The sequence below is a fragment of the Lolium rigidum genome, chromosome 4 (assembly GCF_022539505.1).
Source record: "Lolium rigidum isolate FL_2022 chromosome 4, APGP_CSIRO_Lrig_0.1, whole genome shotgun sequence".
Taxonomy (NCBI): domain Eukaryota; kingdom Viridiplantae; phylum Streptophyta; class Magnoliopsida; order Poales; family Poaceae; genus Lolium; species Lolium rigidum.
The window spans coordinates 21021747-21041869 of NC_061511.1; the positions used below are offsets into that span (position 1 = coordinate 21021747).

General features: G+C 40.9%; 2 protein-coding genes across 5 annotated transcripts; one reads left to right on the forward strand and one right to left on the reverse strand.

The window, feature by feature from the left end:
• The first annotated feature begins 3326 nt into the window (after positions 1-3326).
• LOC124706296 (shaggy-related protein kinase alpha-like) lies at positions 3327-6840 on the forward strand. Its single transcript, XM_047237950.1, has 13 exons — positions 3327-3479; positions 4199-4382; positions 4470-4562; positions 4655-4714; positions 4825-5097; positions 5193-5267; positions 5374-5430; positions 5510-5650; positions 5735-5785; positions 5865-5960; positions 6039-6122; positions 6213-6315; positions 6412-6840. Exons 2-13 carry the CDS (start codon positions 4266-4268, stop codon positions 6492-6494), a joined length of 1233 nt encoding a protein of 410 aa, XP_047093906.1. The 5' UTR covers positions 3327-3479; positions 4199-4265; the 3' UTR covers positions 6495-6840.
• A 1550-nt stretch (positions 6841-8390) lies between these two features.
• LOC124708200 (probable inactive DNA (cytosine-5)-methyltransferase DRM3) lies at positions 8391-17646 on the reverse strand. Of its 4 annotated transcripts, none has more exons than XM_047239888.1 (11): positions 17508-17646; positions 13445-13476; positions 13245-13358; positions 12945-13041; positions 12665-12711; positions 11934-12050; positions 11762-11855; positions 11433-11530; positions 11029-11128; positions 10169-10245; positions 8391-9814 (listed from the first exon to the last, which is right to left on the reverse strand). In XM_047239888.1, exons 2-11 carry the CDS (start codon positions 13445-13447, stop codon positions 8582-8584), a joined length of 1980 nt encoding a protein of 659 aa, XP_047095844.1. In that variant the 5' UTR covers positions 13448-13476; positions 17508-17646; the 3' UTR covers positions 8391-8581. The 4 variants fall into 4 exon arrangements, with proteins under 4 accessions (XP_047095844.1, XP_047095843.1, XP_047095842.1 ...); XM_047239887.1 differs by lacking the exon at positions 17508-17646 and adding an exon at positions 17243-17378; XM_047239886.1 differs by lacking the exon at positions 17508-17646 and having other exon boundaries at positions 11934-12041; positions 13445-13580.
• Between the last annotated feature and the right edge of the window lie 2477 nt (positions 17647-20123).

Sequence of the window (20123 nt, forward strand, 5' to 3'; positions counted from 1 at the left end):
AGGGCGGCGGCGGTGAGCGCCGAGGAGGAGGCAGGGGCGGCGGCGGTGAGCGCCGAGGAGGAGGCAGGGGCGGCGGCGGTGAGCGCCGAGGAGGACGGCGGCGCGAGGTTACTTGGGGTCGACGTCATTCCGGCGTCATGAGGGACCTGTACGCGCGGGCGCGGTGTGTATTTTCTACACATTGATATCCTCTTGACCGATCACCCATAGCAATTCAGATTTTGTGGCTTGAGTCAAAGAAACTTTGAGTTGCTGACATGTAGATCCTTAATCTAACAACACCGCATGTTAGCGACCGAAAGTCACTTGAATTAAGTTAGAGGATCCGGGCTCAACGTTCCATGCAATACCACGTCGTGCACGGGGCTCCCTCGCAATGTGTGGGGCATCGAGAGTGAGTGTGGGTTCCCCATGGAAGGGTAAAGCAGCAATGTGTTAGAGTCAATATAACATAATACTAATGTTTAAACCAGGTTAAATTCTATGAATTGCTTTACTATTGTATTTCTGGCGGGGTAATCTTCAAAGTTAGATCATGTTTTACTTATAGTTCAATGGAGTTCCATCGACGTTGTCTTTGTTGTGGATCTGTTTTCTACATGACTCAGGTCACTCAGCAGTCAGCATTGTCGATAGTGACAATTACACTGAATGTTGCCTTCGAGAGAACGTGGAGGATAAAACAACTGCAAAACGGAGGCAGCGGGCCCTGCCAGATTCTTATGATTCACAGCAGCATTTGTTTATCCTTTTGGAAAATACATAAATTTTATGAATTCAGAAAAGAAGTGTGTCTCCACTAAATGCAGGGCAGCCAGTCATAAACTGGCTATCCTTATCCCACGGAGAAATAGCTACTGGTAAACTAAATAAATAAACACACCCTAGGCAAGTTGTGTTGGTTCTGCTCCTGGCTCGAGAAAGACGACCAAAGATTGGGGGCGCGCGATCTTTGTTCGGGCTGGGTCTCATATGCTTCAAACAGTTATGGCAGAAGGCATCACTCATGATGTAGCAGCTGGGAAGAACCCGGTCGTAAGTGTGTTGAACAAATCCCAGCGACAGCTTCCAAAGCCTTTTGCTTTGCTTTGGGCAAATTCAGATTAATACTCCCATCTCCTACTTTCCGCCGGGGACAGTCATGATCGCCAAGCATCGATTGTCCAGTAGGTAGGTGTCTTCTTGGATGGCCAACTTTACTAAAAGAATTTTTTTAAAAAAAAAATACAAGGAGAGGTCTATAATGTTACAGGAGGAGGCTGTCTCAGTTAAGGAAAATAAAATAGGGAAGCTCAAAGACTGTCTCAGTATTTAATAATCAAGAAAACATAAACTGGATTTGCTCAAAGTTGTTCCGAGCTTTCGATGAGTGCTCCAGCATGCCAACAGTGTCAAGCTTTTAGTTTACAAGAAACTAAAAAATTCCATGCTTCTCAAGTACTCTATCTGATCGTAGGAGTTGTTTTTAAGCTGTTTCTTTTGGTTGCTGTGGGCAGGCAGGCAGGCGGAGTGGGTTCCATGCTCCGACCAAGACAGCCTGTGTGCCGGACCCTCCAATCATATGTTACCTTTTTTTTTTATAGTTTGTGTAAAATGAAGAGAGAATATCCAATCATATGCTCTGTTCAGCCACTGCCTGATCAACTTCAAAACAAATTTGACCAAGTTTCACGTCAACATTTTTGTAAGTCGGCGTCGCTTTGCCCTACGAAATGTGGCGCACACAGTCGGAGCTGAACCTCCACGGAGCAGACGACTTAGCGCTCTTGCCACGCAGTCGGAGTAATATATTAGTGAATTCTATTACAGCTACCTGATGATAATTAACACAACTGCGGTCCTAATGACGCGTATCTATTCTTGCCACGTAAGGTTGAAGGTGAGGTGGAAGGGAAAATGAAGAAGAAAAGGTAGTTGTGTCTAATTTGGAAACGGCTCCTTGGAACAATTTTACAGCATGTGTTGAAAGAAACAGACACTAACAAATTTATAGTGAACATCCATATCAAGATGCATACTTGAACAATAGTTACACTTCAGTGTGCATGCTAAGTGCATTTGATTCACATGATTTTATAAATGTAGAAATATGAAAAATACAGGAACATTATAGAAATGTATGTGTAATCATATAGGGTTGTAAAAGCACATGAATTTGCAAACTTGCGTGTTTGATTCCCATGAATAGGAAAAAACATAGAAATCCTTAAAACCATAACTAAGTCATGATTAAAATAAATGTAAAGGTAAGATTAGATCATTATGATGCAACTTATGATCTTTGTCTCTTTTTTATGCATAGGATTGTAGAAAAGAGGTTTGAGTAGATTGTGGAATTCCTTTGATTTCCCTATGAAAGCTGAACCGATGGAAAAATTCCTACACTTTTTCTATACCTTATTCCTTTGAATCAAATGCATGAATAGTGCCACCAGAGAATAAATTTCCTACTTCTATGATTTTTACTCCAACATTCCTATGAATCAAATAGGCCCTAGGATGCGCAGTAGATAAGATATACAGAAACGTGGTAAAAAAGCGATCAAGATTTATGTGTGATGATTTGTTTAGTCAATTGTCAGTAAAATAAATTGGTGCAACCTTCCGTCCATGCTCGCCGTCGAACCGTCAAATAGGCTGTCATGATAGACATAGACATTGTATGTCAACAATTCAACAGAGATGTACTTTCTTTTTTCATACGAAGCTTAAGCTATGGTTGTGGTTTCACCATCACAATAGCTTAACCGAGTTTTGTTACACCGCCCCCGCACCGAGGACAACAAAACACAAGAAGGAGCTCAAAAACAAGAAAATGCAACAAGATATGTACATCTATGATTGCTAAATAGACCATGTAGAGCTATGACCGATGCCAATCTAGTAAATGGTTGAATCGATGTAACTTTCTCCGGATCAATTTAATAGACAAGCACTTAGTTTAAGAAGACACTTTGACCATTATTTTGATTAATGAAATATAAACTACTAGTATGTGTCATCAAAATATATCGTTAGAAAGATTTTTAAAATATGAATATAACGATATAGATTTCGTAGACATATAATTTGTATTTTATCAACCAAATTAACGGTCAAATTAGTACAAAATATAAAGTCTAGAAAGTTGGACAGATGGAAACAAGGGGCCCACACCACATGACACGAGGAGGGCGGTGCGGCACCGGAGCCCTTTCAACGGTCAAAGGGACAGGTTGGAATTAACACGAGTAAATAAACCGAACCAATTAATTAATCAAGGACTAATTTCTCTCTCTATTATAACTAACATCTTGGCCGCTGGCTCCCCACCCTCGCATTTGCTCTGGTCGCTGGCTCGCTCGCCGCCCCGGCCCCCCCTCTTCTCCTCCGATCCTCCCGCCGCGCCGGAGCTGGCTGGCTGGGGACGGAGGGGGAACAATTCGTCCCCGCGGCAGCCGGATTCCGCTCCGATTCGGGGATTCCTTTTCGTCCGGCAGGTAATCCATCGACCGGTCAATCAATTCTTGTGTCCGCTGTCCCTGGATCCGGCGATTCCGGCGGGGTTCGTGCGCGAGGGAGGCGCGGTTCTCGGGCGCGGCGATCTTAGACTTAGGGTAGGTGGTACCTCCGCGTCCCATTCGGAGGATAGGTGCTCGTGTCCCTCGTGGAGTCGTGGTCGCGGGGTTCGGAGCTCGGTTGCTTCCTCTGCTGCATGGTATGAAAGCGTGCGTCTTGGATGGTGGGACGAGCTTGCGAGGATGGGTGCTGGCTTCGATGCTGATGCGGTGACCTGGATCGAGGAAGCGTTGATTTTTCTTTTCATTTCTATGCCGGGAACCGTAGAATTTAGTCAAAGAGGTTTGGAAGCAAATGGCGGGTATCGGCTTCGCTGGATATGTCGAGCTAGCAACTGTTTTCGTGTTTGGGATCAGAATTTGGTTGAGCTGGCCACTGTTTTCATGCTTGTCAGGAGAATTTGATTGTTTTCATGTTTATGATGGCAAATTTGATCGAGCTAGCGCTCCAATCTGGATAGGAATGGCTGCCTTTTCGGCACCTTCAAGCCTATCGAACAGTAGAAATTATCTGAAACTAGAAACGGACGGCATTCCAACACTAAGCATTATCACGACTTTCGCTAGGAGATCGGCTTACCTAGTAACTTGCGACCTAGCTCTAGGCGACTTTTGACTCACAGTAATGTCGTCATTTGCAGGTTTACCAAGAGGACCGTGACTATTGAACGGTAGCCTGCATCTCATATTAGGTTAATCTACCACATTATGGCCTCGGTTGGTGCGATGCGTCCTTCTGTGGGCTTGCGGAGTGACACCAGTACAAGTGGTGATGCTGGTCATCTGCCGAATCAGATGAGCAACATGAGCATAAGGGATGATCAGGTAATGTGCCTAGAGTGTTTGACCACTTCACCCCTTATTGTCTTTTGGCAGCTGATCAGTTCCTAATCATGTTTGCAAACAATGCAGGACCCTGAAGATATTGTAGTCAACGGCAATGGGACGGAACCAGGCCATATTATAGTCACAAGCATTGAGGGAAGAAATGGACAAGCAAAACAGGTATTTTTAAAAATCTTCATAAGTGGCGTCATCACGATCCTCTCTGTAACTCAATATGTTCTGTGTGCTGAGTTATGCATCTTGCATTGCAGACCATTAGCTACATGGCTGAGCGTGTGGTAGGACATGGGTCGTTTGGAACTGTTTTCCAGGTTTGTTGCTGGACGAATCAGTATTATTTAGTTCACAAGTGTGTTAAGTTGAGTACACGTTTATCCGGTAATACCTGATGGCCCCGACTTTTTCGAATAATCTTGCATAGGCCAAGTGTCTTGAAACTGGCGAGACTGTAGCTATAAAGAAGGTTCTTCAAGACAAGAGATATAAGAACCGTGAGCTGCAAACGATGCGAGTTCTTGATCACCCAAATGTTGTGGCTTTAAAGCATTGTTTTTTCTCAAAGACTGAGAAGGAGGAGCTTTACCTCAACTTGGTGCTTGAATATGTGCCGGAGACTGCTCATCGTGTCATTAAACATTACAACAAGATGAACCAACGCATGCCGTTGATATATGCAAAATTGTATATGTATCAGGTAATAGTTTATGGCTTTTCACACCGAAACCTTGTGGTCTACTCAGGCACTACTCTGCATTGATCATAACTTGTAAATTTGATTATAATTGACAGATATGTAGATCTTTGGCCTACATTCATAACAGCATTGGAGTGTGCCACAGGGACATCAAACCTCAAAATCTGCTGGTACATTTATTACAAATTGATCAAACCCTTCCTGAAACCTTGCATGCTTAGTTGCGCACTAATTTTGGTGTAGTTGAATGGTTTGATGAAAGATTATTTTTGCCAGGTGAATCCACATACTCATCAGTTGAAGCTGTGTGACTTTGGCAGCGCCAAAGTATTGGTATGATTACACCTTACCTGATGTTCATAGCACAGCACTGGCATTTTCATGGTGCCTAATTATGTTGTACTCCTGATAGGTCAAAGGAGAACCAAATATTTCCTATATCTGTTCAAGGTACTACAGAGCCCCAGAGCTCATATTTGGTGCTACAGAATACACAACGGCAATTGATGTTTGGTCTGCTGGTTGTGTTCTTGCTGAACTCCTTCTAGGACAGGTAAGTCATCACAATTTATATGAGGTTATTGAACTTTCCAGCTTATTGAATCTGTCTTCCTAAGACCTGCTTTATTTGTAATAGCCTATATTCCCTGGGGACAGTGGCGTTGACCAGCTTGTTGAAATCATCAAGGTAAACTAACAATCTTTCTTCCCCAAGGAAGTTACTGCATGTCAGTTGTATTTACTCCTATCTACATAATTTTTTTCAGGTTTTAGGAACCCCTACACGAGAAGAAATTAAGTGCATGAATCCAAATTATACCGAGTTTAAGTTCCCACAAATCAAAGCTCACCCATGGCACAAGGTAGGAACCTTGCATGGTTACTGTTTTATTTGCCTTAAAAGCTGCAGTTTAACATTACTACTTTTTTGTCCTGATCAGATCTTCCACAAAAGAATGCCTGCTGAAGCAGTAGATCTTGTTTCCAGACTATTGCAGTATTCACCAAGCCTTCGGTCAACTGCTGTGAGTGTCACTGCATTGTTTGAACAAGCATTGTTTTGCACACGCTGTAATTGTTGTCGCTTACATAGCCACTTGCTTTACTTGTGACAGTTGGAAGCATTAATCCATCCATTCTTTGATGAACTCCGGGATCCAAACACCCGCTTACCAAATGGCCGCTTCCTTCCTCCCCTCTTCAACTTCAAGTCCCATGGTAAGTCTGCAATATCAACTTGGTTGCACTAATCAAAAGTCTAAGAACCGACCATCAACTACTTACCTGCAACTTTGGTGTGTTTGATTTGAACAGAGTTGAAGGGGGTGCCAATGGACATCCTGGTGAAGCTCATCCCTGAACATGCTCGGAAGCAATGCGCCTTTGTAGGATGGTGATCTGTCAGAGGACGGCTTGAAGATTAGTTCAGAATCAATCCAATTGTCGTCTACTAGAAACCTGAGGAGTTTGAAATTGCCTGCAGCCACGTGGGATATAGGCGACGATGCATGTGATTATTATTCTTTCTTTTTTCTCATCGATGCCATGTATTCTTTTCCCCCTACTGCCGATGTAACAAATCACCCATGGTTCTGTAAAGTAGGTGCTAAGTGTTCGACCATTCTCCCTTGAGCTCATGTACCAGTTTCTATAGCACCATACAAGGAAGGATGCACCCTATGTACGGCAAATGCTTGGTCCAATATTTCTTCATGGATTGAGGTATAAATTCATTTGTACTCATCACATTGTCCAGTTTTTAGTATTTGCCCAACCCTGGTACAAACTGGATAAGTTGGCAAATCTCCAGGACCTGCAAGTTGTTGAACTTGAGTAGGTGTCCTACTGCTGTCCCATGTCTATCCTAGAACATCAACCAAGCTTTTATTCTTGACCATGATCAAACTGTTTTTATCAGCATGCGGATACGTGCACCAAACAACTAGCATAACATTGTTTCAAGAAATCTGAGTGAACTGGTATGATATTCTCCCTCTGCTCTATATTAGTGGTCTTCGATTTAGATGATCCATCTAAATCAGCGCCAACTAATATGGAGAAGAGGGAGTACTTATCTTTAATATGTACTGTATAGCATACCACACAAATTTACAGTTAAAATTATTTGAAGCAGCATTACAGGTTTCCTCTAAACTGAAACGGGAAAACCACAGAATATGTAAATCGGAAACTTACGTATCTGTACCTCAGCCCATCATAGGAAAATGTCTGATCATGGTTGTGAACAAGCCCCTTTTATCAGCTTGCAGACAGAGACATGCATGGCATAGATCATGGCTGTGAAGACACATACAAGATACAGCGGGGGCACTGTTAAAAATAGTTAACTCATCATTTTTCTCTAAGATATTCTCCATTCGATATTTTTTTCTCTCTGGTAGCCATGATCAAAGTTTTATCAGAATGCACGCACACAAGTTACGAAGAGATCAATTAGCGTACCATTGTTTCAAGAATTTTTTTATCAACATGACAATTGACAATATGTAGAGACACATACAAGATGAAAATCGTGGCTGTGAACAAATTCGTTTATCATCATGACACATACAGGAAACAGCAGGCACCCTGTTCACATGTAATTTTACAAAAAAAAGAGTTAACACAGAACTGGGGCATTTAATTTTAACACTATAAAAAGGGCGAAACTCGTAGAACTTGCAAGCTTACAACATAACAAGAAAGAGTTGCTTTGATCCGTTTGTTGACATTATCAAACATCTATATAAACAGAAAGGACTTCAACTCTTCAAACAACACAGAAACATGACCAAACCAACCAAATGAAACAGGATAACTCGTGTACCACCGATTAATTGTTAATATACAGCTAATAAGGAACAGACGGATAGTTCACTCATCATTCAAGCACGATCGCACACCAATCAAATCGCTTACCATTGTTTCAAAAACTTGACTGGATTGATCTGATGTGCTTATCTTGGCAATGAAGAAACTGCTCATGTCACATGGATTAACACATACAATTGTTTGAAGCATCTTAACAAGGTACCTGATCATTTCTTAACCTGAAAAGGGGAAAAAAAAACCACAGAATGTAAGTCAGCAAACTTACATATACTGCTGTCTGTACCTAAGACCATCATCGGCAAAGATCTGATCATGGTTGTGAACAAACCCTTTCATCAGCTTGCAGACAGAGACATACAAGACATAGATTCTGGCTGTGAAAAACTAAATCGGCACACACACATATGCATACAAGACACAGATCATGTCCGTGAAAACAAAATCAGCACACAAACAGACTGTTAAGAACAGTTAACTCATCATTCATCATTCACTGATAAAGAGATAGTACAGAGTTCTCTAGCTGTCAAAGCGTACATCTCGATCCTACTACCATCCACAGGTCCAAATAATGCTACAGAATGGAACAAGACGCATAAACAACACCTTGTCGAAGATGGATGGTTAAGGAAAGAGTGATATAAGAAAAGAACTAATTCAGCCCATGCATACTTCTCACTCTTTGAACAACACGAACATACTCAAAGAACTGACCAGAGTCCATGCCCATGTTAGCACTCACTGTAGTCCCGCCTCTGCATGAACTGTAGGTTCCAGCAACAACTAAGTCAAAGCCACCAAATTTATCCATTAGTTCCTCAAGAAGATCGGTCTTCAGCTTCTTGATGCTATCTAGTTGTTTCAGCTCTCCAGCCTGCTCTGTTCTTGCCCACCACCGTTTCAGGATCTTCCGGTTCACATCAGATTCCTCAACAGACACTACACACTTCAGTCGAATACCAAGACGGTGCAGAGCAACCTCTGCTCCCCCAACACCACTATAGATAGATAGTACCCTCAGCCCATCTGGATACATGTTTTTTAGGACCGATAAGAGATGAGCGATGGTATCGGTTTGAAATGCATATGTCATAGCAGCAATTCTGTCTTGTGGATTTAGATTAGGCAAACTTGTATGGTTAGATGGATAACCTAATATCCGTTCCAGTTGGTCTGGCTGCAGAGGGCTCAACCTGTCTTGCCCAGTCCAGATAAGATTTGCCATCTTGCACTGGTGTATAATCCGCGCTTGCTTTTCTTCTGAAAGATTTCCTCGTGAATCTCTTATCATTCTCTCCAACTCCCCACAAATCTTTTCAGTTCCCGCCAATTCTAAATTAACACCATAAATCTTCTTTCTCTTGTCCCATGATGGCCAAAACTTTCTTGTGAATGACAATGCTTCTTCAATGGTACCTGGTGACTTCAGAACCCGTCTTCTCTCTGTTGGTAGGTTATGAATATAACCTTCTTTTCTTGATAGAGCTGAGAATAACTGAGTATTCACAATCTCGGGTTGCACACACAACAAGAAACCTGAAAGTTTATGCCATGTGTCTTTGGTGATGTCAATGACATTTCCATACAGGAAATATGGAGGTTTGGCTAGATCGCCACGAATATTTGCACGAGAGCCTGATGCCACTTCATGAACTTCTTCCTTCATAGACCCATCACTATATGACCCAAAACGATCACTTGACCAAGGAGTAAGGCTAGGTTGCCTGACAACACGACTAGTTGAGGCCCCTCTATCATCTCCAAGCACATGCTTAGCCTTTTTCACCCTTTTTTTGTCATCATCATCATCATAGTAACTCAACCTCTGATGGGATGTTGAATACTCAGTTTCTGTTTCACCTAGAAATTCAGGCTCAGTTTTGACCTGCGTACAAAAGAACATAAGATGTCAGATTACAAACGAGAGCGGTTGTTAATTGAATTTTACTATATGCTTTGTATCCATAATCACATGTAAAGAAGATAGCACTTTCCATATGAACTGAAGTCAGTGCTACGAAGTTACATGATATAGTAAATCACAAAGTTACAAACTTTGGTAAATTAAATAAACCAACTAAAAAACATCATAAAGAATATTATAGAACTTGTTTATGTAAAAAAATTGATCTAACCTACAAGTCTACTGTATAATCAACCTTATTATATACAAGATGAATTATGTAAAAGTTCTAGAACAAGAAGTCTGTAGCAGTGAGAAATGAATATCATTCATTACCTGTTTCTGCTCAATGGTACTGGCAATACGCCTTGCAAAAATTGAGTCAGCCAGCTCCTGGACTGGTGCTTCCTGACCTGAAAAGAATAAGAAAAGTGACATTATAAGGTTTGTAGGAGCTCATCAGAACAAACAAACAAATAAACAGTAGTAGACTATAAGTAAAACATGTACTCGCCAGCATATAAATGACATACTGATACATTAAAATTGTGGCTGCAACTGTGGTTCTGTCCTAACATCCTGTTTCATTAGTTTTGCACGTGGGTACTTGGGGAGCATGTGTCATGACATATGTATAATACCTCCGGTCGGGTTTATAGGCCCAGCAAGTATCCCTAGGTTATTAATTTTACCAACTTAATATGAGATATATATTGCAAAAAATATATCATTAGAAACTTTAGTTGTTATATATACTAATAATAATATTTTTGTGTTATATAGTTTATATTATATAGGTCAAATTGACAACATAGGGAAACATGCATGACTAATAAACCTGACCAGAGGGAGTATGAGATTTGATAGTACTGTTTATTTGACAACATAGGGATACACGCATGACTAATAAACCTGATCAGATGGAATTTAATGGTCATTAGACTTTGATAATGTCAGTATACTTGGGGAGTCATGTTACATACAAAGTAGGCATGCAGGTTAAGATAATCTAAAAGGCACCAAATAATGCTTGCTAAAAGCATGAAAAGTATGTTGTTTGTGTAAATGCTACTAGCAAAGATTATAAGCAACCCACTGGAAGAATATCGTAAATCATCTTTAGAAGGAGGATTGACAATATCTAGTAAAAGTAGTAACGAAGCTCACAATATTGAATAATATAAAAGAAAACTTACCAAAATTGTCAATAGCAAGTGACACTTCTTCCTCGGTAAAACCCATACGGAGCAAAGAAACAATTTTATCCATTTCCCCATACAACGATTCAACCATTTCCTGAAAAGGCGTCATTTAAAAATTAAGTTCCAGCCTGTTAGTTGATCACCTTTTGTATGCAATCCAGAATCCAACACATACAAGGTGTTGAAGAAAGTAAAACAAAATTTAAACATAAGCAACAACCATGATAGACCGTTAGCATTCCTGTCTGAAGTTTTATACTGCAGTTGTTGGCTGTTAGTATTGTTAACAAGCAAATGTATACAGTACAGATGGTTGGATACCTCTAACTTTACTTTATATTTACAAAGATCAAGATTCAGAAGTAGAAACAACTGCGAGAGAAAACAAAAGGCACTACCTCATTTGTAGCATGTCCATTTTCCTTGCCTCCTGAGAAACCTGCTCCTTGAGCAGTGACAATCAAATCCACAAGCTGATCAAGTGGCGCTTCCTCACCTGAATTAAACATATTATTATTATAATGTATATTATGAAGTAAATCATTATAAACACACCTAAATTGTCCTGTCTATACTAAACAAATGGTGTTCTGACAGAATTACAAGGGTGTCGTACTGGTTCAACTATAACTAATTAAAACTTTGCTCTAATCAGATCAACACTACACGATAAAAACATATCAAAAAATATTTTTGCTACTTTACAAATCAATGCAGAATCACATACCCAGCTGGTTGAATGCCATATCAACTTCTTCCTGGGAGAAATTCATTATACTGAGTAAATACGAACTCCTTTCTGAGAAAGAATCCAGCTCAGGCTGAAATTAGAATTTAGAAAACTGGTCAAGAGAAATCAAAACAAAGAATATGACGACAAGCTTGAGCTAGGAAATCACTTTGATGTCTTGGTTAGCTTCTCTTCTAGACAGTAAAGGAGAAACTGTTTCTTCATTATCAGAATCAAATAGACTCCCCAAAGAACTTGATGATTCAGATCCAGAATTCTGAGAAGACTAAAACATAAAAGTTAATTTTAGAAATTTAGAGAGAACAAATTTAGTTCTTTTTATCGATATGTAACACACAATATAAACAGCAATAAAAACTAAAACCAACACTTCACGATATGTAACAAAAAATATAAACATTAATAAAAAAAACTAAAAACGACACCAACAATACAACACTACACAAAATGAAGGTATGGCTACATAGAAGAAACAAAATCTTAACACCAATAACGAGAATTTGAAGATTCATGCATACATAAATATACTAAGTAAAATAGCTGTAAATCATGGTAGCAATTAAGTACAAGGATAATGCTATGCAAGAAAAGCGAATATACTAAGGAAAGAGGTTTCCTTCAATATCAGCCTAAACAATTTTTGATGCTTTATTTTATTCCACAGATTCAGTTACCTATTAATGATTGTGAAAAGAAAGTAGTGACAAAAAACTATTCAACCAAGGACACTGAAACATAAAGCACTATAGGCAGAAACAATATACGCAGAGTTAGTTAAGGGAAGAATTTACTATAAAAGAGACCATTATGTTAGTGTTAAACACTATTACTGCCCCAACATATCAACCAGAGAATGCACGAATAATGAGAAAAACTTACAGGATGGGACAAAAGCGACTCCAATATAGTGTTAGAATCATGATCACCTGGATGGGAGATCAGTCGATAATTAGTTTGTAGGTAGAAAGGCATTTGTCTTTTTAACTGTGTGTTGATTGCTGTAAAAGTTGCATATCTCTACAACAACAAGAACAAAGCCTTTTTCCCAAGCAAGTTGGGGTTGGCTAGGTATAAACCCAACGGAAATATAAGGAAACCAAAACAAAAGTTGCATATCTCTACGCATATCCAAAAATCCATTTCATAGAGAATAGCATACCATGTTTCTGAATCATCTTGTCAACCATCATTGGTGAAAATCCCATGCCAATAAATTGTGATCTCAAATTATTGGATGACGAGCTTGGCTGACCTTCCTACAGTAAGAGTCAAGAACAACAATCAATTTTCAGAAATTAATCAAGGCCAAGAACAGTGTCTCAATATTGTGGTGGTCCTACGAATTTGTGATTCACCATTTCTATTTGCAATATACCTAAGGAGTTCACTTTGTTACAATCATTTTTGCAAATACATCAATCAACACTTTTATACTACAAGGTTTCAAGGCAAATATCACCTCCAGCTTAACACTAGCATGTGTGAGATCAGGCTGTGGGTCCACACCAGCATTCCTAAGAACCCCGGCACGAGCGCTAACAGCGCCATCCTCATCAAAATCTTCAATTTTGACCTGCATTTAGCAAGAAAAACCACCAAGTGAGCACACTAGCTAAGGAGGAACACGTGAATAGACCAACCACCAAGGTCCACTACTACCATCTTGATCAAAGACGACTCAAAACCTGGCCCTGCAAAAGGAAAAGATGACAACAACATTAATATAGCAGTATTTCTCACAGATACACACATTTCTATACAATCTGACCAAAACAAATCCCAAAAACCATTACTTCAGTTAGTATTCTTTTTACATGATCAAAGGATGATCCACCATGCAATGTACACATACAAATTTATTCAAGCAATGTCCAAGACAACCGATGCTGAAATCGGTCAGCAAAAAGGCAATAAATGAACAGAAACCCATCACCGGCACGAGATTGTGCTATTCCTACAACCAAGAGAGGGTAAAGAAGAAATCTTCACAAAGGGGATGACATTCGTGCACTGCCGTGTCCAGATCCATCGACTAATATTACAGCATTGGTACGGATAATCCTACCACTGAGAACTCAGACTGATATTGATGATCGTTATTTTGGATTTGATTAGTGGGAAAAAAGAGAAGACCAGAGCAATCCAAGCAAAATAAGGCTTCCACAGGCCTCCTTTACCAATGGAGTTTTTCTTTTACCCCCAAGGGGATTAGGGATGGGAGGGGATTTGGTGAACCCCTCCCTTTCACCCAATCCCCTTATCGTAATTGTTTACCACACGGGGGTAATCTTTACAAGATCAGTTTCATAACAGTGACAAGGATGTCATAGTTATTCAAATAAAAACAATTTTAAAGCAATGAAAAGCAACATGATTAAAACCACCTTACAATATGTTTAAGTGACATATTTTAAACATGAGACAAGCTTCGTGGAAACTGCTCAAACACTTCTCTTGTTGGAGACTGTAAGTTGTCAACAGTCCTGCACTTCGGAAAGGTGACGTGGAGCATTTCCTTGCTTGCCCAACTTATGCACATCCTCTTGTGAAAGTATCTTGATGTACCATACACAATTCACAGATGATGAACCAAGTAAAAGCTCAGTTTCAAGAGGACTGAAATTGGCCTATACATTCATACACAGGTAGACCATCATAACTTATACATTGCCCAAGAAATTACAAAATAAAATAACAGACGTATTTGAATCTGATTCTCTAACGTATAAAGACTAAGAGAATATGTGGTTCAGAAGAAAGCACACATGGCAATTTACACTTAGCACTCTCAAAATAACACATCATTTAGAGCATACCAATTATGCAGTGAGCAATCTTCATATACATGGCTGCTAGTAAATGCAGAAAATAAATCCATTTAACCAAGTATGTGACTTCATAAGCTATAAACTGCAGTTGCCAGGAAACCAAGGTTAGCAACACCAATCTTTCCTTAATTAATGACATGCCGATGTTGTCAGTTTATACCATATTTTTACATGCTCGACACCTCAAATAAATGTAGTTAAAAAAGGACATGCTTTAGTGATTGAAGTTACAATGCCTGACATAGGTTTGCAAATTATGATGTGTCCATTACAGCTTTACATACACTTAGAACCAGGTCTGGTAGGTAGTATCATGTAAAATTTTAGGTATGGGCATATACTGGAAAGTAGAATCAAGAAGTCAGCAACACGGATTTAATAGGATTGGGTACTATTATATCATCTGTATAGGATTGTCAAAAATATTCGGGCTCGACAAACCGTTTGAGCTTGCCTCGTTATAGGCTCGGCTCGAATTCGGCTCAACACCTAATCAGAAGGGAGGGCCTGGTGCAGCGGTAGAGCCTCACCGCCTGTGACCGAGAGGTCCCAGGTTCGAGTCGCGGTCTCCTCACATTGCACTTCGTGAGGGTAAGGCTTGCCACTAACACCCTCCCCAGACCCTGCACAGTGCGGGAGCTCTCAGCACTGGGTACCTAATCAAACCGAACTCAAACCTCGCTTGAGGCTCGCGAGGTAAGCAAGCTCGAACTCAAATTGTTCAATACTGCTCGATCGATGGTTGTACTCTGCCGCGACCGAGGTAATTGTCCTCCAAATGTCGTAGAATCTGGGCTGCTCACGATGTCTTGACCGCCAATTCTCACGTGCCTTTCAAATATGTATGTATGTAAAAGCCCATCTGAAGTTTGACCCAAGTGCCGTGGGAGCCCAGACCCAAAGACAACGCAACTGATTAGGGCCATCCTTATTGCTTGTGCTCTGTAGGATGTAGCATCGTTAGCATATTTAGTACCACCTCGCTTTACTAGGTGAAAACAAGATGGACCAGTAGCTATAAAGCGAGAGCCAGTGTGAGAGGTCAAACGTACGCACTGCGCTAGCACCTGTCTACCGCACAAATGTCCTGTCTACTGCACAAATGTTGTGGTAGAAAAAAACCTTTAGCTCACGAGCCTATGATGAGCCAGGCAAACCAAGCTCGAATCCAACATTAAGCTGGCGAGACGAGCTCGAGCTCACTGGTAGGCTCGAAATACAAATCGAGCTCGAGCCAAGCTGGGGAGTATTCGCTCGAGTTTGGCTCGTTGACAGCCCTACATCTGTATTTTGTTTTCATACATCTGTTTCTACAAGCGTGAGGAACACATTTTTCATTGGCTAATAGAACAGATCAATATAGATACTAGACGCTAAACATTGTGAATCACTTAGAACTGAGCAGCACGTACTCAAGTAAACTTTAACAGTCTATCATATTTTCGTGCCAACAAGCTGTAGTTTCTAGTCACAAGAATAGTACAGGGAACTTGATACCCATGAACATAAATGTGGACTAGAATAAACCAAGAATAGAACACTGTCCCCCGACAGAAATAGTTCTGAGCTCAAGTAATTTTAACAATAAACAAGAGACTAGACTGAACTAAAACAAAAGGCAGCCAGATTAACAACTCAGTGGATATGAAGAAAATATGGACAACGCTAGCTAGACAGAAAATATGAATTAAACATTGATCAAAAGGAGTTTAAAAAAGCCACCTTTATTTGATTGATATCCCAAAAGAAAAAAAAAAACAGTTTGAAAGATGTATGGTATGAAGGAAGCAGCACAACAATGCGAAATCACATACAAGCAGAAGTATATCATACATTAAGCTCCTCTGAAAAGAAAGGAGAGATATTTCGAACCGATCATGAGCTAGTAGGTACTACTCGAGCAGCTAGTAGCAGTAAACTAAAGCTTTGTAACATCCATCGAGCTATCAAGCAATATGGAGGACACACACATGAAATTTAATGGTTCTTGAACTTACAAAAAAGCAAGAGCAGCACAGAACTTTCTCTTGATGTGAAGGAAAACGAATTAAAACAGTGCTGGTGTTCTCATGACAAAGAAGACTCAAGGATCAAGACCCAAGAGGCCAAGAGGGAGGAAGTACCACCCAGATAACCAGATTCCTTTTTCAATACTTGCATGGAGCAATTTGCATGAGTTAACAGTTGTCCCCAGCCCAGGAATCGTTCACCTCCTTCTTTAGGTTACTTATTATACAATGATAGTAAGAAACGATCCATCATACTGATGGTTCAGAGAATCATATTTTTTTACTTTCACTTTTACCCCATGAAACCAAAAGTTCCTTTTTTGTCCTAACAGCAAGGTCTCGAGTCACCCCGAGGAGGCCATGCTAAAATTGTACTGAAAGGTAAGCTACAGAGAAAACATGGACCATAGCCCATAGGCAATGATAGCAGTTACAAATAGCATTGCTCAGAAGAAATCTAGCTGAATGCAAGAAGTCTACGAACAAGAATCGGTTTGATCATTCCCCAACCGACGAGAACAGTCGCAAACTAAACAGAATAACACCACCACATCTAGACATCCGTGGTGAGGACAAGGAAGGGGAGGGGAGGGGAGGGGACGAGGAGGAATGGCCTGTACCGGAGAGAATGTCAGGCTGACGCCGGAGAAGAGGGACGGCGGGCGTTGGCGGCGTCGGGATGGGACACAGGATTCGGCGGCGATAGGGCTGGGAGAGCGTCGGCGCCGGCAATGCGGTCTATCTGCGCCGCCGGGAGTCGCGGTGCCTCGAGCTGCACGGACGACGAGCGTGACAGTTTACACCCGGAAGCGCCGGTTTGTACTGGAGACAAAGAATCACATCCTCGCTGTACAGAGCAGAGGGGAAGAGGGATAGAACGCTTACGAGCTGGGAGGCGTTCTTCGGTCGAAGGAGGGGACGGCGGATTCAGCAACCGGGGCGGAGCCGCAAGAGGGGATTTAGGCGGCGGCGGCGGCGGCTCCGTCCATGGCGGAGACCATTGTCTTTTTTTTTTTCCTTTTTTCTCGAGAGGCTCCGGGGTCACGGTCACAACAGGACACTCTCCTCGATTTGTATGTGTTTACCATTAAATGAGTTGGTGGTGTATTTTTTTACTTTTTCCTTGGAGATAACAGCTGGCTTCTTTTACTCCCTCCATATCATCTGATATTAATCATAATATAGATGTATCTAGACATATTTTAGTTATAGATACATCCATTTTAGCATTAAGTAATATGCATTGAAGAAGTACAACATTTTTAAATAGGAAATAAATTATGACACAAATATTTGGATAACCGTCTTTAAATTATGCCAAAAAGGCACATGTAAAATATACTTAGAAGGTTCAGGCAAACCTTGAGAGCAAATCAATGAACATAATTTGATGTGACTTGGGTAGACTCTACCGTCCAACCAGAGGAAACCACATTAATCCCCAAGTCATTGCTATAAACCTAAAGATGAAATCTCGATAAAATCATCGCGATGTCCGCATGTAGTGTATGGTGAAATCTGGAAGAATAAGGCATATTGGTTTAGGGTCATCGCACGATCCACCCCACCGATCGGGTACCTGCTGCCGGTTGAAACAAAGAAGCTGGTTAGCAATATGGTGCATGGTGCACAACCAAGACTAGAAGCATCCTCGCCTTTAGAAAGGAGCCACCCCATGATGACAAATATGACAAACCACAAAACCAAGACAACACTGAACAACTCTCACTAGCCCCTCGATGTTGTCAAGCAAATCATCAAGAGGGTGGGAGTCGAGAGAGATTATTTGATGCATCGCCGCCACCCCCATCAAGAGGGTGCAACCACAAAAACCTAGAGCTTTATTCGTCACTACGCGAGGGACACCTAGCATTTTCTCCATGTCCCGTCGTTGGATCAGTAGAGGCGGGAGGGGAACCGGCAAGGCCATAAGGAGGCAAAGAAACTTGTGGTGGTGACTAGCTTTTTCGAGGAGGGGAGAGGACGTCTAACTTGAAGGCATTGTTGTCTTTGTTGGGCTCAATTGAGGGTGACTATATTGTACTAATAGTAAATATTATGGGGAAATATCATCTGATCCACCCCTGCCCTACATTATGTGATTAAAGACTAAATATGAGGTTTAGTCATTAAGAATGTAATTATTGTCTAGGCCCATTGCTTCTTTAGATTATGTTATCCCTGATTCTCAGAACACAATCGTCGTGGATACGGGAATCCCAAATATGGCCCGGTTTAAATACATAAGTTAGATATTAACCATTCTTGTTTTTTGGAGAGGCTCTAACCTCTGAGGTCTAGAGTTACTCGATGGATTTCAACAAAACGGCACATTTTGCAAATTTTTTCCTAAGAGCACATTAATTAGACCCACTAGAGGTACAAGCATAAGGACATTGTGGACGCGATGACCTGGGGTTTTTTCCTAGGGTTTGGTGACTCTGATGTTGATCACCATTGTCGTCGTAGAAATCCATCTTTCCCATGCTCCAACCTCCCCTCCGCTATCCCATATGCTCAGCCCGATAGTATGGTAAACGCATTTGCCTGCCCAACCTTGGTAGATCGCAACTTTGGTGCCTTAGGGTTTGGATTCTGAGTAATCAGAAAACTAGAAGGTCACCATGCATGACGGTTGAGAGTTCAAGATAAAGGGAGGGGTTGTCAAAGTAAGGTCTTGATGTGTTTGAGGTGCTATGAATTTTGAAGTTATGTGAGGCCGAGCTACGACAAGTGGTGCTCGGCAAAGGAGGAAGTCAGGATTTGGTCAAGGTGAAGTGGCTCGTGATGGTGATGGTGCAGATGCGTAAAACCTTTAGCATCCACATGTTGGAGATGATGATGCATGCTTCTTAGAGCCCATCGGAGGAGGTGAAAATTCCTAGCGTTTGATGAGTGGATTTTATACGGTGTTTTAAGCCTATTTGTTTAATATAAAATCCATTATCTCATGCTCCATCTAGAGGTTCTTATGTCCATTATGCATGATAACTTATTCTCTTTCATTTCCATGTGAGCATTTTACAACCTTAGGTTTTAGTTACTTGTAACTTGTCTTAAAGCATGGTGAAAGGAGCCAAGAGGATTCAATCTAGCGGAGTCACATGCACCAAAAGTAAGCCATACAGAGTGTCGAAAATGATATTTTTCCATCAATACAAACTTAAATCCAAGGCTGTCGTGTTGTATCCCTTTTCCATACAAATATAACGAGCTAAATAACACCACATCGAAGTAACATGGTGGTGATGATGTTGGGACTCCAAGTGAAGAGTGTTGTGTCAACAGAGTATTTTCCCCACAAGGGTGACTCGAGGGTTTATATCAAACTCTTGGGGAACTGTACAAAGAGTATTCCCTTCTCCATTCTTCTAGCAATCCTGCAAGTAAAATAAAACCCTTGTGTCCCCAACTCCACCGAGTGGTTGTCAAGCACAAGGTTTCGTGTAAGTAAATAAAACACAAGTAAAAATAAAGCAAGTAAAACTAGACTAGATAAAA

Excerpts from the sequence above, each read along its gene's own strand:
- LOC124706296 (XM_047237950.1), top strand. The coding sequence starts at position 4,266 with ATGGCCTCGGTTGGTGCGATGCGTCCTTCTGTGGGCTTGCGGAGTGAC. Across the intron at positions 4,715-4,824 it reads CGTTTGGAACTGTTTTCCAG|GCCAAGTGTCTTGAAACTGG; the intron begins GTTTGTTGCTGG and ends AATCTTGCATAG. Across the intron at positions 5,961-6,038 it reads AAGCTCACCCATGGCACAAG|ATCTTCCACAAAAGAATGCC; the intron begins GTAGGAACCTTG and ends TGTCCTGATCAG.
- LOC124708200 (XM_047239885.1), bottom strand. The coding sequence starts at position 13,537 with ATGTGTGTATCTGTGAGAAATACTGCTATATTAATGTTGTTGTCATCT. Across the intron at positions 13,359-13,444 it reads AGTCGTCTTTGATCAAGATG|GTCAAAATTGAAGATTTTGA; the intron begins GTAGTAGTGGAC and ends TGCTAAATGCAG. Across the intron at positions 11,531-11,761 it reads TATGGCATTCAACCAGCTGG|GTGAGGAAGCGCCACTTGAT; the intron begins GTATGTGATTCT and ends TGTTTAATTCAG.